The 18,442-nt window shown below is 39.5% G+C and overlaps 2 protein-coding genes and 2 non-coding genes across 4 annotated transcripts; all 4 read right to left on the bottom strand.

Moving 5' to 3' along the window:
- Positions 1-735: 735 nt before the first annotated feature.
- On the bottom strand, positions 736-808 carry TRNAK-UUU (transfer RNA lysine (anticodon UUU)). Its single transcript has one exon. It is a non-coding gene; the product is annotated as a tRNA-Lys (tRNA).
- A 2,239-nt stretch (positions 809-3,047) lies between these two features.
- TRNAK-UUU (transfer RNA lysine (anticodon UUU)) lies at positions 3,048-3,120 on the bottom strand. The gene has a single exon. It is a non-coding gene; the product is annotated as a tRNA-Lys (tRNA).
- A 1,581-nt stretch (positions 3,121-4,701) lies between these two features.
- LOC126605140 (thioredoxin reductase NTRB-like) lies at positions 4,702-14,275 on the bottom strand. Its single transcript, XM_050272507.1, has 2 exons — positions 13,198-14,275; positions 4,702-4,966 (listed from the first exon to the last, which is right to left on the bottom strand). Exons 1-2 carry the CDS (start codon positions 14,258-14,260, stop codon positions 4,896-4,898), a joined length of 1,134 nt encoding a protein of 377 aa, XP_050128464.1. The 5' UTR covers positions 14,261-14,275; the 3' UTR covers positions 4,702-4,895.
- A 1,338-nt stretch (positions 14,276-15,613) lies between these two features.
- On the bottom strand, positions 15,614-16,459 carry LOC126605147 (uncharacterized). The gene has a single exon (XM_050272514.1). It carries the CDS (start codon positions 16,270-16,272, stop codon positions 15,841-15,843), a length of 432 nt encoding a protein of 143 aa, XP_050128471.1. The 5' UTR covers positions 16,273-16,459; the 3' UTR covers positions 15,614-15,840.
- Positions 16,460-18,442: the final 1,983 nt, after the last annotated feature.

Here is an 18,442-nt window from a genome sequence, read left to right as displayed (position 1 = left end):
TGGACAAAGTTGCTTGCCATAATTGTCAAAGGGGGCAGATATAATGGACTTGGATTCTCTGCCCTCCAATTTCTGTGCCCTCATCGTGCCCTCCTGTTTTTGTGGTCACGGTTAAGCCACGTCAACATTTTATATTATTATTTCTTTTTGTTTTATTATTTTTATAAAAAAATAATATAAAATATTAACGTGGCTTAATCGTGACCACACAAAACAGGAGGACACGAGGAGGGCACCTAAATGGGAGGGCAGACAATCCAAGTCCAGATATAATTGTCAAAGGGGGCAGATGGATTTTTAATTTTTCAAACAATAAACAAATTTGGAAATAAAACTTTCAACTTTCCAATTATAATTTCTTCTTCTTTTCTCTCTCTCCTCCTCCTTTAATCATGTTTCATTTTCTGTTTCCTTGATCATTGAAAATATGACCTGCTTTGCTCGTTGGAATGGAAATTTAGGGGAACAGGAGACAGAATCAAAGCACAATTTACAATTCAGACTAGGAAATTAAAATTGTTCATACATATTTATTGATTTTTTTTATATTAATGAATTTTCATGTCACATTAGATCTCAACCATTGAAAAATACTAATTTAAGAGCCTTTGTGTCAAATCTTGTGTCACGAATCCGTCCCTAAGTTATATTATGTACAAATATGTTTTGATAAAAAACATAATAATATTCGATGGAATTTGCCCTCGCAAATGCTTAAAATGGATAAAAAAAAACCGCCGTCTGTGGGAATCGAACCCACGACCACGTGGTTAAAAGCCACGCGCTCTACCAGCTGAGCTAAGACGGCTTATTTGCGCAAGATTTTCCATTTTGTTGTTATCATCGGTTTAAGGAAAAGCTTTGCATAGCTAATCCGAGTTTAATTAGATTAGTACCGGGCCTGGGGGACACAAAGGAAGAATTAGGTCAGCTCACATTGAGCCATCCGTACGACCAGAGACTCGCATAAACCACTTGGCCACTGAGCCACCAATACCAAGTCAGCGGGACCAACTTTAGACCTGGAAACACAAGGCCAACTCGGCTACTTAATTTGCACCTTTACTCTTGACTTCTTATACGAGACAATATTCTTTAGGGTTGCCACAATCTGGAAATTTTCTTTACGGAAAAAACATAGATAGAGAAGCTTCATATACACGTGAGATTATGTGCATTGCGAGGTGTATTTACATAGATGAGATAGAACTAGAATACATCAAAATTTATTCATTTGTGGGAAATTTTTATTATCTAGCTGGTCAAACTGTCTTACTCAAGTTTTTTTTTTTTTTTTCAATATAATGAAATTTGTGAAGTGGTATAGGACCACCAAAACGTACGAATTGAATCGGGAGGGGGGGGGGTCCAATGACTCTTACACAAGTTTTTCCCGCTTTGTGCACATGATATATAACCTTTGAATTGTTGTTCAACAATGAATATAGTGTATGCAATGCATTAGGCATATGTTATTTTTCAATACCAATTTGTATTATGCTATCCTCAATTTTTGGGTCGACATTGCCAGCTCTTATATAAATTCTATTATTTTGAGCATTTAACGAGATAATTACACAAGCACGCCTTGAAATTAGTGCTTTGCCGTCTTAAAAATTGTGAACCAACACGATATGGACGATAGAGAAAGGTAAATCAAATGTGACTGGATTGGTGCTTTAAAACCCAGATAAGTAGATGCAATCTTTCTTCTTTCCTCCTCCTCCACATAGATTACTTTATAAAATAAGGTTTTTGCACGCACCTTTCGACCTCGGTTTCCCTTAACATAAGTGCTTAGGATACGCATAACGTGATCTTAAAAGAGATGATACTGAATCTCGCACTTATTTAGCTTTTCTTCTATATAACCAATCACTTTAACGTCATGCATAATTACAAGTTCACTTTACAAAGCTCGACAATAAATAAAAGGTGTTAGGTACTGTTGGCGTGTAATGATGTTCTATCCTATCTTTGCCTTGACTCTGAGAATCAAGAGATCCAAATACAACCTGAATAACTAAATTTAAATTTGTGATTAAACTTCAAGCTAAATGATGTTCCATGCTAATCAGGTGATTTATCTTCATGTAAACAAGAGTCGTACCACTCTACCCTTCGAGCCACGAGCTTTTGATATTTTAAAAATGCCAATAATTTCATCGAAATACAAAATAACAAATGTTAACACACGTATCAAATAAGAACTACCTACTTTAAAAAAAAAAATTAATCAAATTATACTTAAGTGTTGATTAACGTGCTTATTTTTTATTAGTGACACATCACATGATTTGCAAATGAGGTCTAAAAAGTTGATCTACTTAGCATTACTCGTTAATTTTGGTAGGACCTAAATCTTACTTTCTACGATTCTTCCCTTCCCTTATCTACTTTAGAAAATCTTACGTATCTCATGTTGCATTTGTGCGTATAATTTGCAATCACTCTTTGAAATTTGTCATGTGATCATGATAATGACGCCTGAAGATACTCTCTCAATAAACTCTCTCTGATTAAGCAACTCTCCGGCCACAAGAAAAAGTCAAGGTAAATCAAAATGTCCCTTTAAAAGTTAGGTTTTAGAAGTGTCGCTCATTTTCCCTCTTAGGCACTGTATATTTATAAATTCTCTTTTCACATAAAAAATTATAATAAAATGAATAAGTGAGGCGAAAAAAAAAATGATAGTGCAATTGCAAACCACACGTAAAAGTTGAATTCAAGGAATTGGCTGAGACCTGAACCCATAGATATTGATCCTAAGAAGTTAAGGGGTGGGGAAAAAATTGGTTTCGTACTCGTCATTTATGAAATTCGAATCTCAAACCTCTCACTTACGAGTGAAAAACAATATCACTAGATTGTAATAAGTGGCAAGATCATGAGAAGTTAATTGAGGTTAGAACTTATTGAGAGCTTGAGGCTGTCTCCATATGAATGGAAAATGAGATGACTGATGTTTAGTCCTTCCTACAAAAACATAAAGCTAAAGAATTATAGCTGTGCAATATAAACCAGAGGCAAAGAATTAACCATTACAACGCCGTCTGTGGGAATCGAACCCACGACCACGTGGTTAAAAGCCACGCGCTCTACCAGCTGAGCTAAGACGGCTTGGTTGTCAAGAACTCTTGTTATAAAATATTTATAAGGCTAAACAGTTAAACTCATCGGAGATTATTATAGTCCCAATTTAGGAGAAATTTTCATTATGCTCGGAACATGGGTAACAAACTAAGTGTCCTTATATAAGTGGAAGAAAGTTTTATTTTTTAAGTTGTTAATTTTTTAACACTAGTATCTCATCACTTATATATTAACACGTGGTGTATCACCCGTGTTCCAGACATACTAAAAAAACTCTCCCAATCTAGAGATAGGCCTGCTCCATATGCACGATGAAACTGAAAGTGCACGACCACTATGGTTTGTTGGTTTTGGGATTTTCATGATTCAAAATAGTAGATATCTCTCGAGTTTCTCTATAAGCATGTTTACTTATTTGATATTGGGAAGTCTCGAATTGGAATAATACCTAATTGTATGTATAGGATATCATCGACATCTCCAACACCAAATTTTCCCACTTTCATCTAGTTGCGGGTATGTTGTTTCCGTTTTTGTCTATTTTCTAATTGTTTGACACATGTTCCACTATTAACACAGTTTAAAAATAAAAATAATAATAAAAACTAAAAATAAAAGATCACATTAGCCACATCCAACCCCACTCCCCGGTCCAGCTTTCCTTCAACAACCACCACCACCACCACCTCCTCATCCGTCTCCTCTCCTTGATCACCCATCAAACTTGAGTTTGATAATTGTGGCTTGTGGGCTTCAATTTTGATAGTTTTTTTTCAATCTGATTTTTCTCCTTTTTAATGCATAAGATACATGAATAACCCATCTTCCAACTTTATCGTTCTGGGGGGAGGGGTACAGGGAATATTGTATCCATTCTCGGAATAAAAAATTTGGAGCAACAAGGACACAATGTTTGAATATTCGATGACAAGTAATATGGTGTAGCCTATAGGAGAGGACGGGTGTGGTGGATTGTAACTGCGATAGGAGTTCCTGGGATGGCGGATGGAGGAGGACGGGAGCCGTGGCGGTGGCTATTGATGTTGCATAACCTATTCAATTCAACCAAATTTTATCAACTTAATGCTATGATTTAGTGAAGAGGTCGCACTTGGTGCGATGGCAAGTGCCTTCGCCCATGAGCGGTAGGTCTCGGGTTCGAGACTTGGGAGCAGCCTCTCCATAAATGGGGGTAAGGCTAGCCGACATTCACCTCTCCCAGACCCTGCGTAAAGCGGGAGCCTTGTGCACTGGGTACGACCTTTAATGCTATGATTTAGTGATATTCCTCTTGACTTGTAAGAGAGATGTCTTAAGTTCAATCCTTATCAAAGATGAGTTTGAACAACATTATTGCTAGCGCATTGTGAGATTAAGCTCACCCCTTCTCCCTTATAGTGTATATAATATCGTTTGTTTAAAAAATAAAAATAAAAAATCAACCAAATTTTGGATGCCAATTGCCAGGTAACGAAAAATTGCTAAATCTTCAAGCCATTTTTCTATTCCTCCTAAGCATACAAAGCACACGATCTCTTCGTTCCCAGATACCATGCCATGAACATGTTCATATGCGAATTATGAAGGAATCCTACAACACTAACACTGTAAAACAAATAAAATACTTGAATAATTACTGCAAATCTTCGGTTCCAACATTCCGTGATTTTGTAGATCATTTTTTTGCAACCAAATGATAAACATTTATTGGTTCCAAATCGAAATTTTAGTCTTTATCCTGCTGTTGATTAAATTTTGCTTCTAACCGAGCATCGCTTAGATTCCTCGCCAATCGAAGGTAGTCAATCACTCTTACCCTCCTGGGATCCAATCTCTTGCAAGTAATGTTCTGCTTCCAAGGCTGCCATGCATCCTGCACCATTACAGGAATGAAAGAAATCAAGTCTCAGAGATTGCAAAAACTAAACGTCTTATAAGGCACTTAAAAACAGAGTTTGAATATACCAAGAAGACTACAGTTAACGTTCTCTGCATTCTCATTTACACGCATGAAGAAATATAAAGTTGACCAAAATTATCTAGACGAGCTTGATAACGGTGCTAGGCAAAGTCATCAACTAAATAGTTTTATGTGAAAGGTCGGCCAAATCTCAGAAAACACAACAGGCAGGCAACCATCCATCCAACTCAACTTCATGCATCCTTATGAATTTATCTGGTTGTGTAAGCAAGCTTGCTGAATTAGAGAACAAGTTGTGCAAATGCATCATTGTATGTCCAAGCTCAATTCACCGAGCCTCAAAACAACCTTGAGTAACTTAGAAAGTCTTTGGAAATTAAAATTTGGCAAACCGTTACCTAGTGCACTTAGGTGAAGCTCAACAAGGGGCAGGATGAAATCAAGTCCCCCACATTGATAAACCTAACTTAGAAGGGTGGGTTCAGCTGAAGCTCGACGTCAGTCTATTTGTATATTTCCGACAGCTTCTTAGCTATTCAGCCTCAGGAAGCTGGCTATGAATAGAACAGCTCAAGATCCCCTACCCTATAGTAGGAGTTTAAGTCATGAAAAAAAAACTTAAGTAGGACACCCCAACCACATCATATGTACAGCATCTCTCATGAAAGCATGAAATCCCCCCATAGTTTGGTCCTCTCAACCAAACACTAGTTCTACTCACTATAAGAGTTACCCTAGCAAGATAGCCCTACCAAAGTTTCTTGTCATTGTGGTAACATCAAGCATAAGAAAAGAAAAATGAGTAAACAAATAACAGTTCAATGCAACACATATAAGATAACTGTTCGTACTACCAAATAAAAGCGAAATCTTTAGTCGTCATTTCAACCAGATAACAAAACAGATTTGTTGATGCACAAAACCGAAGGTCTTGGAACAGCGTAAATCCGACCGTAAATCTGCAAGAAATGTAAATAACACAAGATGTATTGTGGTTCACCCCAAGGTTTGAGCTACGTCTACACTGATATTGTATTTCTCTGTTTGTGAGGGAGAGAGATGGAGAGAGCTTCTGAGAGTCAGAGCTTTAAGAGGATGAGAGGTTAGGCCTAGGAATTGGCCTTCCCTAATTGTGAGGGTGAGGGAGTGAGAGCTTTGCTCTAGATAGGAGAGACTTAGGGTTTGTGAGGGTGAGTAGGCCCTTTTATAGAATAAGGGCTCCTCTCCTTTTTACATATTTGCCCATTCTTTTATTACATAATTACATTTGAGTCCTCCGAGTATTTATACGAGGTATAAATACGAAGGCCCTAAGTATGGTATAAACAATAGTCCCCCAAGTCTTCAGTCAAGAGAATCTTTTGGCTGGAGACTTGAAATTCAGTTCATGTATAGGCCGAAGTAACTAGATGTTGTCTTGAACTGATGCTCGATATAAGGCGGTGCTCAATCTGAAATGATGCTCTACTAGAAGTAGCACATGCTGCGAGGCTGCTCGGCTCGTGGCTTATGTTGCCTTGGTTGGCTTGGCTTGTGACGTTGAAGGTGGGGGAGTTATTTTTATAAAATAAAGGCTCGCTCCACAATATATGAATGATGGGCTAGAGTGATGCTCGCAGAGAGGCGGTTGCTCAGCTGGTGGCGATGCTCTCTAATGAAGGTGAGGGAGTTCCTTTTATAGAATAAGGGCTCACTCCTCAATACATGAATAATGGGTGCTCGTTAATGAAAGTGAGAGAGTCCCTTTTATAGAATAAGGGCTCGCTCCTTAATACATAAATAATGGGCTAAGTCCCTCAAGTATTTTTCATGAGGCCCAGTTGAGGACCAATATATGGTACATAATGTAGTCCCCCAAGTCTTTCGGTCAATAGAGTCTGTTGGCTGGAGACTTCAAATTGAATCCATGTATGGGCCGAAGTGACGGTTGTTCAGAGGCGGTATTTGTATACCTTGCACTGAAGCTTTATAGGTGAAGCTTTGCAAGTGAAGCTTTGAAGCTAGAGCTCTGTAAATGAAGCTTTCGAAGCTGGAGCTTTTGTAGATGAAGTTTTTGAAGCTAGAGCTCTGTAAATGAAGCTTTTGAAGCTAAAGCTTTGTAAATGAAGCTTTGAAGTTGATTGACATGAGTGATGCTCATGGATGTTGTCATGAGTGATGCTCATGGATGTTGTCATGAGCAAGGAAGAAAATATCGATAATATCGGTAGTTCGAAAACACGGAAATATCGGGATAATATCGATATCGATAAAAATTACATGGAAACCACATAAATTGTAAGAAAAACTTGGATATTTTTAATGAAACTTTGCAGGACGTTTATTTAGTCAATTATCTATTAGTTTATCACAAAAAATTGGAAGGAAATGCATTGCATGATGGATTTAACTGATTTAAGTTGATTATATAGCGAGCTGGCAAACATTGTGAGTGTAGAAAATATGTAGTAATTAATGAAAGAAGTTTAAACACACCATAATCATTTATATATAATTAATTAGTACAATATTTAGAGGTTTTATTTAGGATATTAAAAAAAAAAAGGGAAGTGAATAAAATGATGAAGAATAATGTGCCGAATTTGACACTTTAAATTTCTTACACATAAGCATGCGTCTAGACGTTAAAGTTCCAAATTATGGTATATCAATTAATGATTGAAAATCAATACGTTGAATAAGACTAAACTTTAATTTGGATGCCGATTATGTTTTTTCAAGTTTATATAAAGTAAAAGAATTGAATTTTGGAAGCCAGGAGTGTGTCAATTGTTTTATAATTCGTCCGAATACATATATCAGGTTGCTACTCAACGTAATTTGAAAGTATATCTAGTGCAAGGACTTGTCTTTTTTTGTTGATAAGCAAAGGGTTTGTAGCTTTTTTTGCTAAGCAGTAGAACATATTATGTTTGTTTAATCTTTAGCATTTGATGGTTGTCCACAAATATAGGATAGAAGGCCCCAAATTAGATCTGGCTCTTACCTAGTTGGAGTCACAAGTTCACATGTACCAGCCCTTGAGGCAAAACGTTTTGGTTTTCCGGCCAAACCACGGCGAGTTGGCCGGCGTGCAAGGTATCAATCTCTTCGTCTCGTCGAGTAGTACAACTTTCCTTTTTGTTTCACTCAATTTCGTTGAGTATTGAAAAAGTTATACTCATTTGAATCTTACCCAGTTTCTGACGACCTCAGTGGCTTTCGAGGCATTTTTTCAGCCAAACCACGACGAGTCAGACGTCGTGTGAGGTACCATTCTCTTCGTCTCTTCGAGGGCTACAACTTTTGTTTTTGTCTTGCTTGATTTTGTTGAGTTTTGACAAAGTTATGACCGTTTAAAGTGGGTGTGGATTTTCGGCCGAAATTCCGATTCTCTCCCATTGGGTCGAGTCCCACATCGCCCACGCGAGGGCAGTGAGCAAGCAAGAAGGCCTATAAAAGCCACATTCCCAAGCTGAGAAAAGCATATCTTGCTCGGCCTTTGGGCTATGATCAAGTGTAGTATGTGTTGAGATTTCTCAGCATTTTTAAGTATTTTTGGATATTATATAGCGATATTATCGATAATTTCGAAAATATCGCGATATTTTGACGAAAACCATTTGGATAGTTAAAAAAATATCGAACCCCCAAAAAAACGATAATATCGGAGAAATATCGCCGATATTATCGATTTTTTCTTCCTTGGTCATGAGTGATGCTCATGAATGTTGACATGAGTGATGGTCATAAATGTTTATGTATGATTGTGAATGTTTATGTATGAACGACATGAGTAATGCTCATGTATAATTTGGAGTACTGAGCGTACTTTTGATCACCTGGTTTGTGGCATGAAGGAGAGTACGGGTTGTATATTTCATTATCTGGTTGGTGGCATGAATGGCTAGTTGCCAAATGATATTAGAGTACGGGTTGTACATTTCATCACCTAGTTGGTGGTAATAGCGGCAGGTTGCCGAATAATTTTAGAGTACTGGGTGTACTTTTGATCACCTGGTTGGTGGTAATAGCAGCAGGTTGCCGAATAATTTTGGAGTACTGGGCGTACTTTTGATCACCTGGTTGGTGATAATAGAGGGCCTGGCTCTTTTGGGCATATGGGCCTTCGCCCTCCACATGACATTGCAGCTCATTATTTTGGGCTTGCCGTTTTTTTTTTTAATTTTTTATTCTTAACCTCTGATGGGATTTATACAGATGTCTTCGAAAAAAAAATTACATCATTCAAAAATAACAAAAGTAAATCACATCATTCTGGTGGAGTATTTATTCCTCACTTTTGCTTTCTCTTTTCTGCTTTGTTCCCCACTGCTTTTATGCTTTTCTTGATCTCTTCACCTTTGTTGCTTTTGCCTTGCTTGAACCGACGAATATGACTCATTGGTGACAGCTTGCACCTCTTTTGCTTTTGTCTTTCTCTTTTGCTTTTGTTTTTGCAGATGTCGTAGATGGCATCATTGTCAAGCAACACAGATACATTGGTGTGCTCCAGCAGAGAATGGGTTGAGAGAACGCTATTGTAAGGCTCCACCACAGATGTAGAAACTTGGGGAGAAGGGTATACCTAATCCCAGCTTGGATTTCTTTGGATTTCTTTGGTGTAGATCCATCATTGAGTTCACCAGGCTTGCAGGTCCACACATCACACCTTGTCTGCATTAAACATTCTGTGGTTCCACTTCCAGACGCGCAGAGTGCAGTCGCTAGAGTTAACGGTCCATATCTTGACGGTGTCATCCCAGCAGGAGGTGAGGAAAGATTCAAGGTAGGAGGAAGCCATGGTTGCCTTCTTGGAGTGATCCTCATAAAATTGGAGAGGACAAGTCACATAATGGTGTAATTCCCACTTGGGTCAGCATCATCTGAGAGCAGAGCCCCATACGGCGATTCTTGGTCGTCCATCACAAGGTCAAGGTCCTCCATCCCCCTAAACACTACGTGCAACCCAATCAAAACGACCCCAATCACACCTGAAACGATGACGTTGAGCCACACGTGAATGGGGACCAAGGAAGAAAAAATCGATAATTCGCCGATATTATCGTTTTTTTGGGGGTCCGATATTTTTTAAACTATCCAAATGGTTTTCGTCAAAATATCGCGATATTTTTGAAATTATCGATAATATCGCTATATAATATCCAAAAATACTTAAAAATGCTGAGAAATCTCAACACATACTACACTTGATCATAGCCCAAAGGCCGAGCAAGACATGCTTTTCTTAGCTTGGGAATGTGGCTTTTATAGGCATTCTTGCTTGCTCATTGCCCTCGCGTGGGCGATGTGGGGCTCGACCCAATAGGAGAGAAAATCGGAATTTCGGCCGGAAATTCACACCCACTTTAAACGGCCATAACTTTGTCAAAACTCAACAAAATCAAGCAAGACAAAAACGAAAGTTGTAGCCCTCGAAGAGACGAAGAGAATGGTACCTCACACGACGTTTGACTCGTCGTGGTTTGGCCGGAAAAATGCCTCGAAAGCCACTGAGGTCGCCGGAAATTGGGTAAGATTCAAATGAGTATAACTTTTTCAATACTCAACGAAATTGAGTGAAACAAAAAGGAAAGTTGTACTACTCGACGAGACGAAGAGATTGATACCTTGCACGCCGGCCAACTCGCTGTGGTTTGGCCGGAAAACCAAAACGTTTTGCCTCAAGGGCTGGTACATGTCAGCTTGTGACTCCAACTAGGTAAGAGCCAGATCTAATTTGGGGCATTCTATCCTATATTTGTGGAGAACCATCAAATGCTAAAGATTAAACAAACATAATATGTTCTACTGCTTAGCAAAAAAAGCTACAAACCCTTTGCTTATTAACAAAAAAAGACAAGTCCTTGCACTATATATACTTTCAAATTACGTTGAGTAGCAACCTGATATATGTATTCGGACGAATTATAAAACAATTGACACTCCTGGCTTCCAAAATTCAATTCTTTTACTTTATATAAACTTGAAAAAACATAATCGGCATCCAAATTAAAGTTTAGTCTTATTCAACGTATTGATTTTCAATCGTTAATTGATATACTATAATTTGGAACTTCAATGCCTAGACGCATGCTTATGTGTAAGAAATTTAAAGTGTCAAATTCGGCACATTATTCTTCATCATTTTATTCACTTCCCTTTTAATTTCCTTCCAATTTTTTATGATAAACTAATAGATAATTGACTAAATAAACATCCTGCAAAGTTTCATTAAAAATTTCCAAGTTTTTCTTATAATTTCCGTGGTTTCCATGTAATTTTTATCGATATCGATATTATCCCGATATTTCCATCGATATTTCCGTGTTTTCAGACCACCGATATTTTCGATATTACCGATATTTTCTTCCTTGATGAGGACCAAAGCCACCATCGTCACCAAGGCAAGAACAACCATCACGACCCGGTCTGGGACCGCAAACCCGAACACCTCGAGGGGCTAGTCACGCGAGAAGCAGAGTACGAGCCACGCGGCGAAGATGATCAAGAAGATGATGATGGAGAACGGGTGGTAGAGGAGGCTGAGGAAGAGCACGATCAGGGCGTAGTTGGACCGAGAGTGGGTCAAGTTCTGGGCGAGTCGGGTCGCAAAGGGAGCAGAGGAAGGCGGAGTTGGAAGAGCAGAGGAATCTTGGTCGCAAAGCTCGCAAGCCCTGTAACTTTCTTCATTTCTCGATTTCCTTTTGAGTTGTGATTTTCTTTATGTTCTCATTCTTTCATCTAATCTCCCTTTTACTTCTCTGGCTTCCACTCCCAGCTTCTCATCCATGTATGCTTGGTTCAGTATGCTTCGTTGCAGTGGAGAAGTGGAGGTGTGGTGAGATATCATGGTTGCTAGCATACAAACAGAAACAAGAGCGCCTGGTGCTACCATGGATGCCGCCGACACACGGTGGCTCTCTGCTCTGACGGACTCGTCTCCTCCGAGCACTTTCCACACCAGGGAGCATTCCAGCCATTAATTTCAACCTTGAAATTCCAATGACACAAACCCCAACAAAGAAAACAAGTGTGGTTTTAGAGACCGTTCAACGTCCTTCTACAGAAGACATTTGGACAAGTTGATTTTTGGGATTTTTCAGGAGCTTGCAGGTATAGGCTTTTGGGATTTTTGCAGATTCACATTGGTGAGATGAAAAATTGAGAGAGAACCGACATAACTTTTCGTGTCGTTTCCCACAGACGGCGCCAAATGTTGATGCACAAAACCAGAGGTCTTTGAACAACGTAAATCCAACCGTGAATCTGCAAGAAATGTAAATAACACAAGATGTATTGTGGTTCACCCCAAGATTTGGGTTACGTCCACATTGATATTGTATTTCTCTGTTTGTGAGGGAGAGAGATGGAGAGAGCTTCTGAGAGTCAGAGCTTTGAGAGGATGAGGGGTTAGGCCTAAGAATTGGCCTCCCCTAATTGTGAGGGTGAGGGAGTGTGAGAGCTTTGCTCTAGATAGGAGAGGCTTAGGGTTTGTGAGGGTGAGGAGGCCCTTTTATAGAATAAGGGCTCCTTCCCTTTTTACATATTTGCCCATTTCTTTATTACATAATTACATTTGAGTCCTCCGAGTATTTATACGAGGTCTAAATACGGAGACCCTAAGTATGGTATAAACAAGATTTATGCACAAAAGTCAGGTGGGAATTGAGGAACAATGTTTTATCCAAATCTGTCCACACAAAGTAACCAATACATGTGTACAAGCAGAAATCACCAAAATGCCTCAAGTCCATCATGCAAAGGGAGGAACAAATTGCATCCCGACAATTATATAATACATTGATAGAATAAGCAAATCACAAAATGCAAGGGAAAGGAAATGTGTAATTGCCAAAATGCCTTGCAAGAAGATTACTATCTATTCGAAATTTCAAAAGATCAAGTGAAATGAATGTTTGAACGTGAACGACAGTTTGGCAACACATAACATAGCCTGTAAAACATGTCAATTCGAAGTTCAACCTCTCGGTAAGTGAGCATTTCCCTAGCATGTAGTGATTGTGTCTCTGTTGGCAATTCGATCTTAACATGCAACTCAAATAGTAGGGATTCTTAATTGAAATACAAACAACACAAAAGCTGATAAATCATAAACTAAACATCTCACAGAGAAATTTCAAATTGCATTTCAAAGTAGATATCTTTATTTAGTTAGAACTTAGAAAAGGAAGAAGAGTTACCACTTCCGGCGGCAGTGATAGCCTGCCTGTACTTCTTGTCCTGAACATCTCCGGCGGCGAAAACCCCTTTTACGCTGGTCTGCGTAGTCCCTGGTTTCGTGGCAACATACCCATCAGCATGGAGATCCAATTGCCCGTCCAAAAACTTGGTCGCCGGTTCGTGCCCAATTGCGAAAAAGAGCCCCGAAACCTTAAAATCCGATACCTCCCCAGTCACCACGTTTTTCACCTTCAGCCCCGCCAGAGGCCCTTTCCCTTCGCCGTAAGCCTCCACCACCTCCGAGTTCCACACCACCCGGATTTTCGGGTTGCTAAGCGCCCGATTCTGCATAATTTTCGAAGCCCTAAACGTGTCCCTCCGGTGAATTATGTGCACTTCTGATCCGTACTTGGTCAGAAAATTTGCCTCCTCCATCGCTGAGTCACCACCTCCAATCACCGCCAGAGGCTTGTTACGAAATATCGGGGCGGCACCGTCGCACACCGCGCAAGCCGAAATCCCGCGGTTCCAGTACTCCTCGGAGCCAGGAAATGGAAGGCGCTTGGCGACGGCGCCAGTGGCGACGACGACGGAATCGGCCAGGACGGTCCTTTCATCGGCGAAGATCTTGAACGGAGTGGTCGAGAAGTCGACCTTGTTGACCGTTTCAGTGAACACCTCGGTGCCGAAGCGGATGGACTGCTTTCGGCACCGGTCCATGAGATCGTACCCGAGGATTCCGTCGGGAAAACCCGGGAAGTTCTCAACGTCGGTGGTGGTGGTGAGCTGGCCGCCGGGGGCGATGTCGTTGGCCATCATTCCCTCAAACAGAATCGGCTTAAGCTCCGCCCGGGCGGCGTAGATGGCGGCGGTGTGCGCCGCCGGGCCGCTGCCGATTATGCAGACCTTGGTCCTTAGGGTTTTGAGGTCGTCCATGGCAGAGGCTAGCTTCGGTGCTGTTGACGTGGAAGCGGAAGACGACGAAGGAGACGAGGAGAGACAGGCGGCTGCGGCTACTCCAACTGCGCTGCAAGCTCTTTTCAGCAGGCTCAGCACCTTCGGTGGGTTTAGGCAAAATCTCATCTCTGAAAAACGACACGTCGAATTGCAGCCCAGTCGATAGAACGGGTCAAACAAAAAAACGAGACAAAAGAGATACGTGTTTTATTTCCACAGTACGAGTCTTCTGCCGCAAAAAACAATTTGTGACGAGAAAAATCCGTTGCTATTAATAGAGAGATTTTTCAATGTTCCCGTCACACGAAGTGGTATATCACGTGTCTTTATATAAATGATGGGTTATGTGTGTTAAAATGTTAATAACTTAAAAATTAAAATTTTCCACCACTTACATAAAAACACGTGGTGTAGCATCCGTGTTCCCGTCACAACTAAAAATTTTCCCTATTAATAATTGGATATTGATGTTATTTGTGGTTTATTTATAGAACAGTGCTTTGGAGGGGAACGTGGAGACACGATTACTTGGTAAGCAAGAATTGAGCGTCTTGTGAACAGGGCAAGTAACCTTGTTCTTTGCTTTGCTACTTCACCAATACACAAGGGATATTTTTGGGCCCATTTGGTTACAAGTGAGTGTTCAATACTCCAACTTATTGTTATTCTAACAGGTTCATAGGGTCTAAATCGGCCTGAAATTGCGAGTTTAATTCTCATAAATTGGAATGATACACAAACGGTGGGCGAGAAAAATTGAGTCACTTTAGAGTGAGTTCAATTGTAGAGTGGAATGTATGAGTATCGTGAGTTTGAAATATACAAAATTATCGCTCTCAGACTTTTAAAATCACACTATTGCATCTGTAGTATTGTCCTAAACCGCTTCGTTCTAATTTCACTTGTCATAGAGAACTATAGGCTTATGTTTTTGGTTCACGGAGAAACTAAAAGCTTCACTAAGCTATCAATTACCATTTTTTGGGCCGAAAATTCAGGCTTTATTAGTGACAATGTTATAATTAAAGCCCAAATGATATTATTTTGGGCCTCTGGGGACTGGAGTCCAATTCACAGATAACCCAGGCCTCTTTATCATTTTAAAACAAAAAAAAGTGGTCAATTAGTGGGTTATTCAACATCAATTAGTGTTGTTAATATTAGACTTTTGCTTTAATCCTCGATTTAAACAATTAGATGGTGGGCGGTGGGCACCCTTTTTCAAATATTAATTTCAACAAAGAAATTTCCTTTTCCTTTGTTTTTGCCCTTTTGTTTTTATGTTTTTTACGTCAGCAAAATACATATAATATAAAAACATGTTAGGTGTTAATTGAATCTGCATTCAACCTACTATGAACCTTCCCAAAAGGTTGCCACCCACCACAGAATCTCACTACCAAATTAATCCTCAATAGTGGTGGTATTTCTTCGACACGAACCAATTAGAGTCAGCCAGAACACGATACAAAATCGATATAAAAAACAAAAAATAAAAATCTTCTAATTTTGATATTAATTTACCAAGCTTTTTACACAAAATTCATGTCACCTCCAAAAAAAACCAAAACTCCTGACCAAGATCAGATGTACAGAGAGAACGAGGAAAAACAAAAGCAAGTTTCCGGCGCAAGCAAATAATAATTTACATAAAAATATATATATTTGTTGCAGCACAAAGCATAACATAAAAAAATTAAAAAAAACTAGGGGTTTTGATCAACAGAAACAGAAGACCTTTTGATGAACTCCAAACAGTCAGCAATGGCTTCTGCATAGAAAGAATTGGACCGTCCATATGATCTCAGTCTGCAGCAATCAGCTGATCCCGACCGTCCCTTGTTTTGTTTCATCTCTTTAGTGACCAAACTCCTTCTGCTGCTGCTGCTGCTGTTCCTCTTGATACTACTAGGGCCATAATTAGTACCGGGACTACTAGTCCCAGGACTGTTTCTTCCCATGCTTTTCTTTAGACACTGCAGAGCTTGCCCATATGAACACCTTAAGAATTTGAACAAACACACGAACCGGGCACGTAGGAGCCTGGAGACGGAAAATCTTCTAGGGTTTAGCCGGAATCCTCTGTTTGGTCTGCTATTTCCGACTCTGTTGTAGCTCATGTGTCCCATGTTTTTCATTTGGTTTTGGGTTATGGAGGGGTTTGTGAAGTTTTTTCAGAAGCAATGTGAAATATGTTTTGTGGTGTGGGGGTATATATAAATAAGGTTGAAGGACGACTTTTTGGATGGTGAGGGTGATGATTTAGGAGGAGGGGTTTGGTTTGGAGGGAAGGGGCTTGGAAATGTCTATGGAGTGTCTTAGACTTTTGGAAGGCACTGTCAAGTGGGTGGACTGGAATCACATCCTTATTAAATACATAAAATGACACGGCTTGACTTCATACGCGACAAAGAGATGACAAACAAGCTGTAACTATTTAGGAAATTTTAGACATCTGGTTTGGTATGTCGGATTGAATTAGAATGAATAGCTCGTTATATTCAAAATATAGTTAAGTTTAAGGTGAATAGCTTTTTCTTTTGAGATGAATAGCTCGTGGATTATATACATTTGTTTAAGAGAAAGCTTAGTTTTGAATAATTGATATGAATGGAGGCCATAAGGGGGACAAAAGAAAGAGGAAACCCAAGCGTCCCTTTTCAAATTAGGTGAGTAAAGTAGCCAAATTATTAGACAAAGTTGATTCGATTCAGTGATCCGTGGGGACAAAGCCCTCGCAAGCTGGTAATCTAATATAATCCTACGTTTTAAGGTGGTCTAAATTCTAACAATGTTTGACTTGTGAATTGGCTTTTTTGGTAGAGTGGTTAACTTTTTTATTAGGGTTTTGATAAATAATTAAGAGTAATAATATCTTTCAAGGATACATTAGGGTTTTGATAGACTTATGAATTGGCTTCTTTGGTAGAGTGGTTAACTTTTTGATAAGGGTTTTGATAAATAAGAGTAATAATATCTTTCAAGGATACGTTAGGGTCATGATAGATGTATGAATTGGTTTTTTTTTGGTAGAGTGATTAACTTTTTTACTAGGGTTTTAATAAATAAATAAGAGTAATAATATCTTCCAAGGATACATTAGGGTTTTGATAGACTTACGAACTTGCTTTTTTGGTAGAGTGATTAACTTTTTAATTAGGGTTTTGATAAATAAGAGTAATAATATCTTTTAAGGATACATTAGGGTTTCGATAGACTTATGAATTGGCTTTTTTGGTAGAGTGGTTCACTTTTTAATAGGGTTTTGATAAATAATAGTAACAGTATCTTTCAATTTTCAAACACATTAAAAAAAATAGTCACTAGCTAGGCTATATTAATTGTTAATCTCAGTTCTAGCATATTAAAATTGTTATTTATTTTATTAAATATTGTATAAATATTGAGAGAACTTTATTAAATCCATCCAAACAAATCTATCATAGACAAAACCAAGGAAAATTACAAACCGATAAATCAGTAGATGAATGAAAGGTGAAAAGATGTGACAAAATAAATGACATTTTCCTTGTTGGTTATCAACTTTCTCAAAGTTTTTTGCAGGTGCTACCATGTCATGCAGCTAGCGCTGAAAGCGATTAAATATGGTTAAGGCCGTTGTTGTTATGGTAGGAAGAAGAGTGCAGGGGATGATCAACTCCGGCCACCGATGCAGAACTCACGCTAGCATAAATGATTCGTGGGGAGATATTTTGCTTAATTTGTCAAACGTACGCATTCGGAGGTGGCACCCTCTCCCTTTCTTTCCCTAGCTCTTCCTCCCTTCCTCTTTCCCCCTCTTCCCCACCTCTCGCCAGTTTCGATTTTTCCCCTCCTCCTCACGCCACCCCTTCCCTGTGTCGCCCCCTTCCCCAACGTTTCATTCCCTCTCCCTCCCCGTGTCCTCCCTCCCCCGCGCCTCTGTTCTTTCCATTTCTTTTCTCTCATTCATTGTGCCAACCCTCCCCCTCCATTTTTTCTAGCTTGCTCCATCCTTGTTCTTCTCCCCATCTTTTGCACAGGTGTCCTGTGATTTCTAGTCTCTTTCCTATATCCGGGTTTTGGCCTTTTCAAGTTATTCTTTTGATTTGGGTCTGATTCGAGGCTTGGGTTTGGATTGAGGTCGTTTGGTAGGTCGAAGCCACTCCTCTACCAGTGCTATGATGTTTCCTCCTCTTGATTTGGACACACCACTTCCTGCGCCACCCTCTGTTTGCTTCGTCTGGGTCGTGCTTTTGCTAGGGTTGCATCACTTGGGCTTTTCCAAATCTGGCTTCTCGTTGTGCAGCCAGCTGCCTTGGTTCGACT

This window comes from Malus sylvestris, chromosome 15, assembly GCF_916048215.2.
Source record: "Malus sylvestris chromosome 15, drMalSylv7.2, whole genome shotgun sequence".
NCBI lineage: Eukaryota > Viridiplantae > Streptophyta > Magnoliopsida > Rosales > Rosaceae > Malus > Malus sylvestris.
Note: the sequence above shows the minus strand (reverse complement) of the source record. Positions and strands in the feature narration are given on the sequence as shown.

Excerpts from the sequence above, each read along its gene's own strand:
- LOC126605140 (XM_050272507.1), bottom strand. The coding sequence starts at position 14,260 with ATGAGATTTTGCCTAAACCCACCGAAGGTGCTGAGCCTGCTGAAAAGA. Across the intron at positions 4,967-13,197 it reads TATCACTGCCGCCGGAAGTG|GATGCATGGCAGCCTTGGAA; the intron begins GTAACTCTTCTT and ends GTAATGGTGCAG.
- LOC126605147 (XM_050272514.1), bottom strand. The coding sequence starts at position 16,272 with ATGAAAAACATGGGACACATGAGCTACAACAGAGTCGGAAATAGCAGA.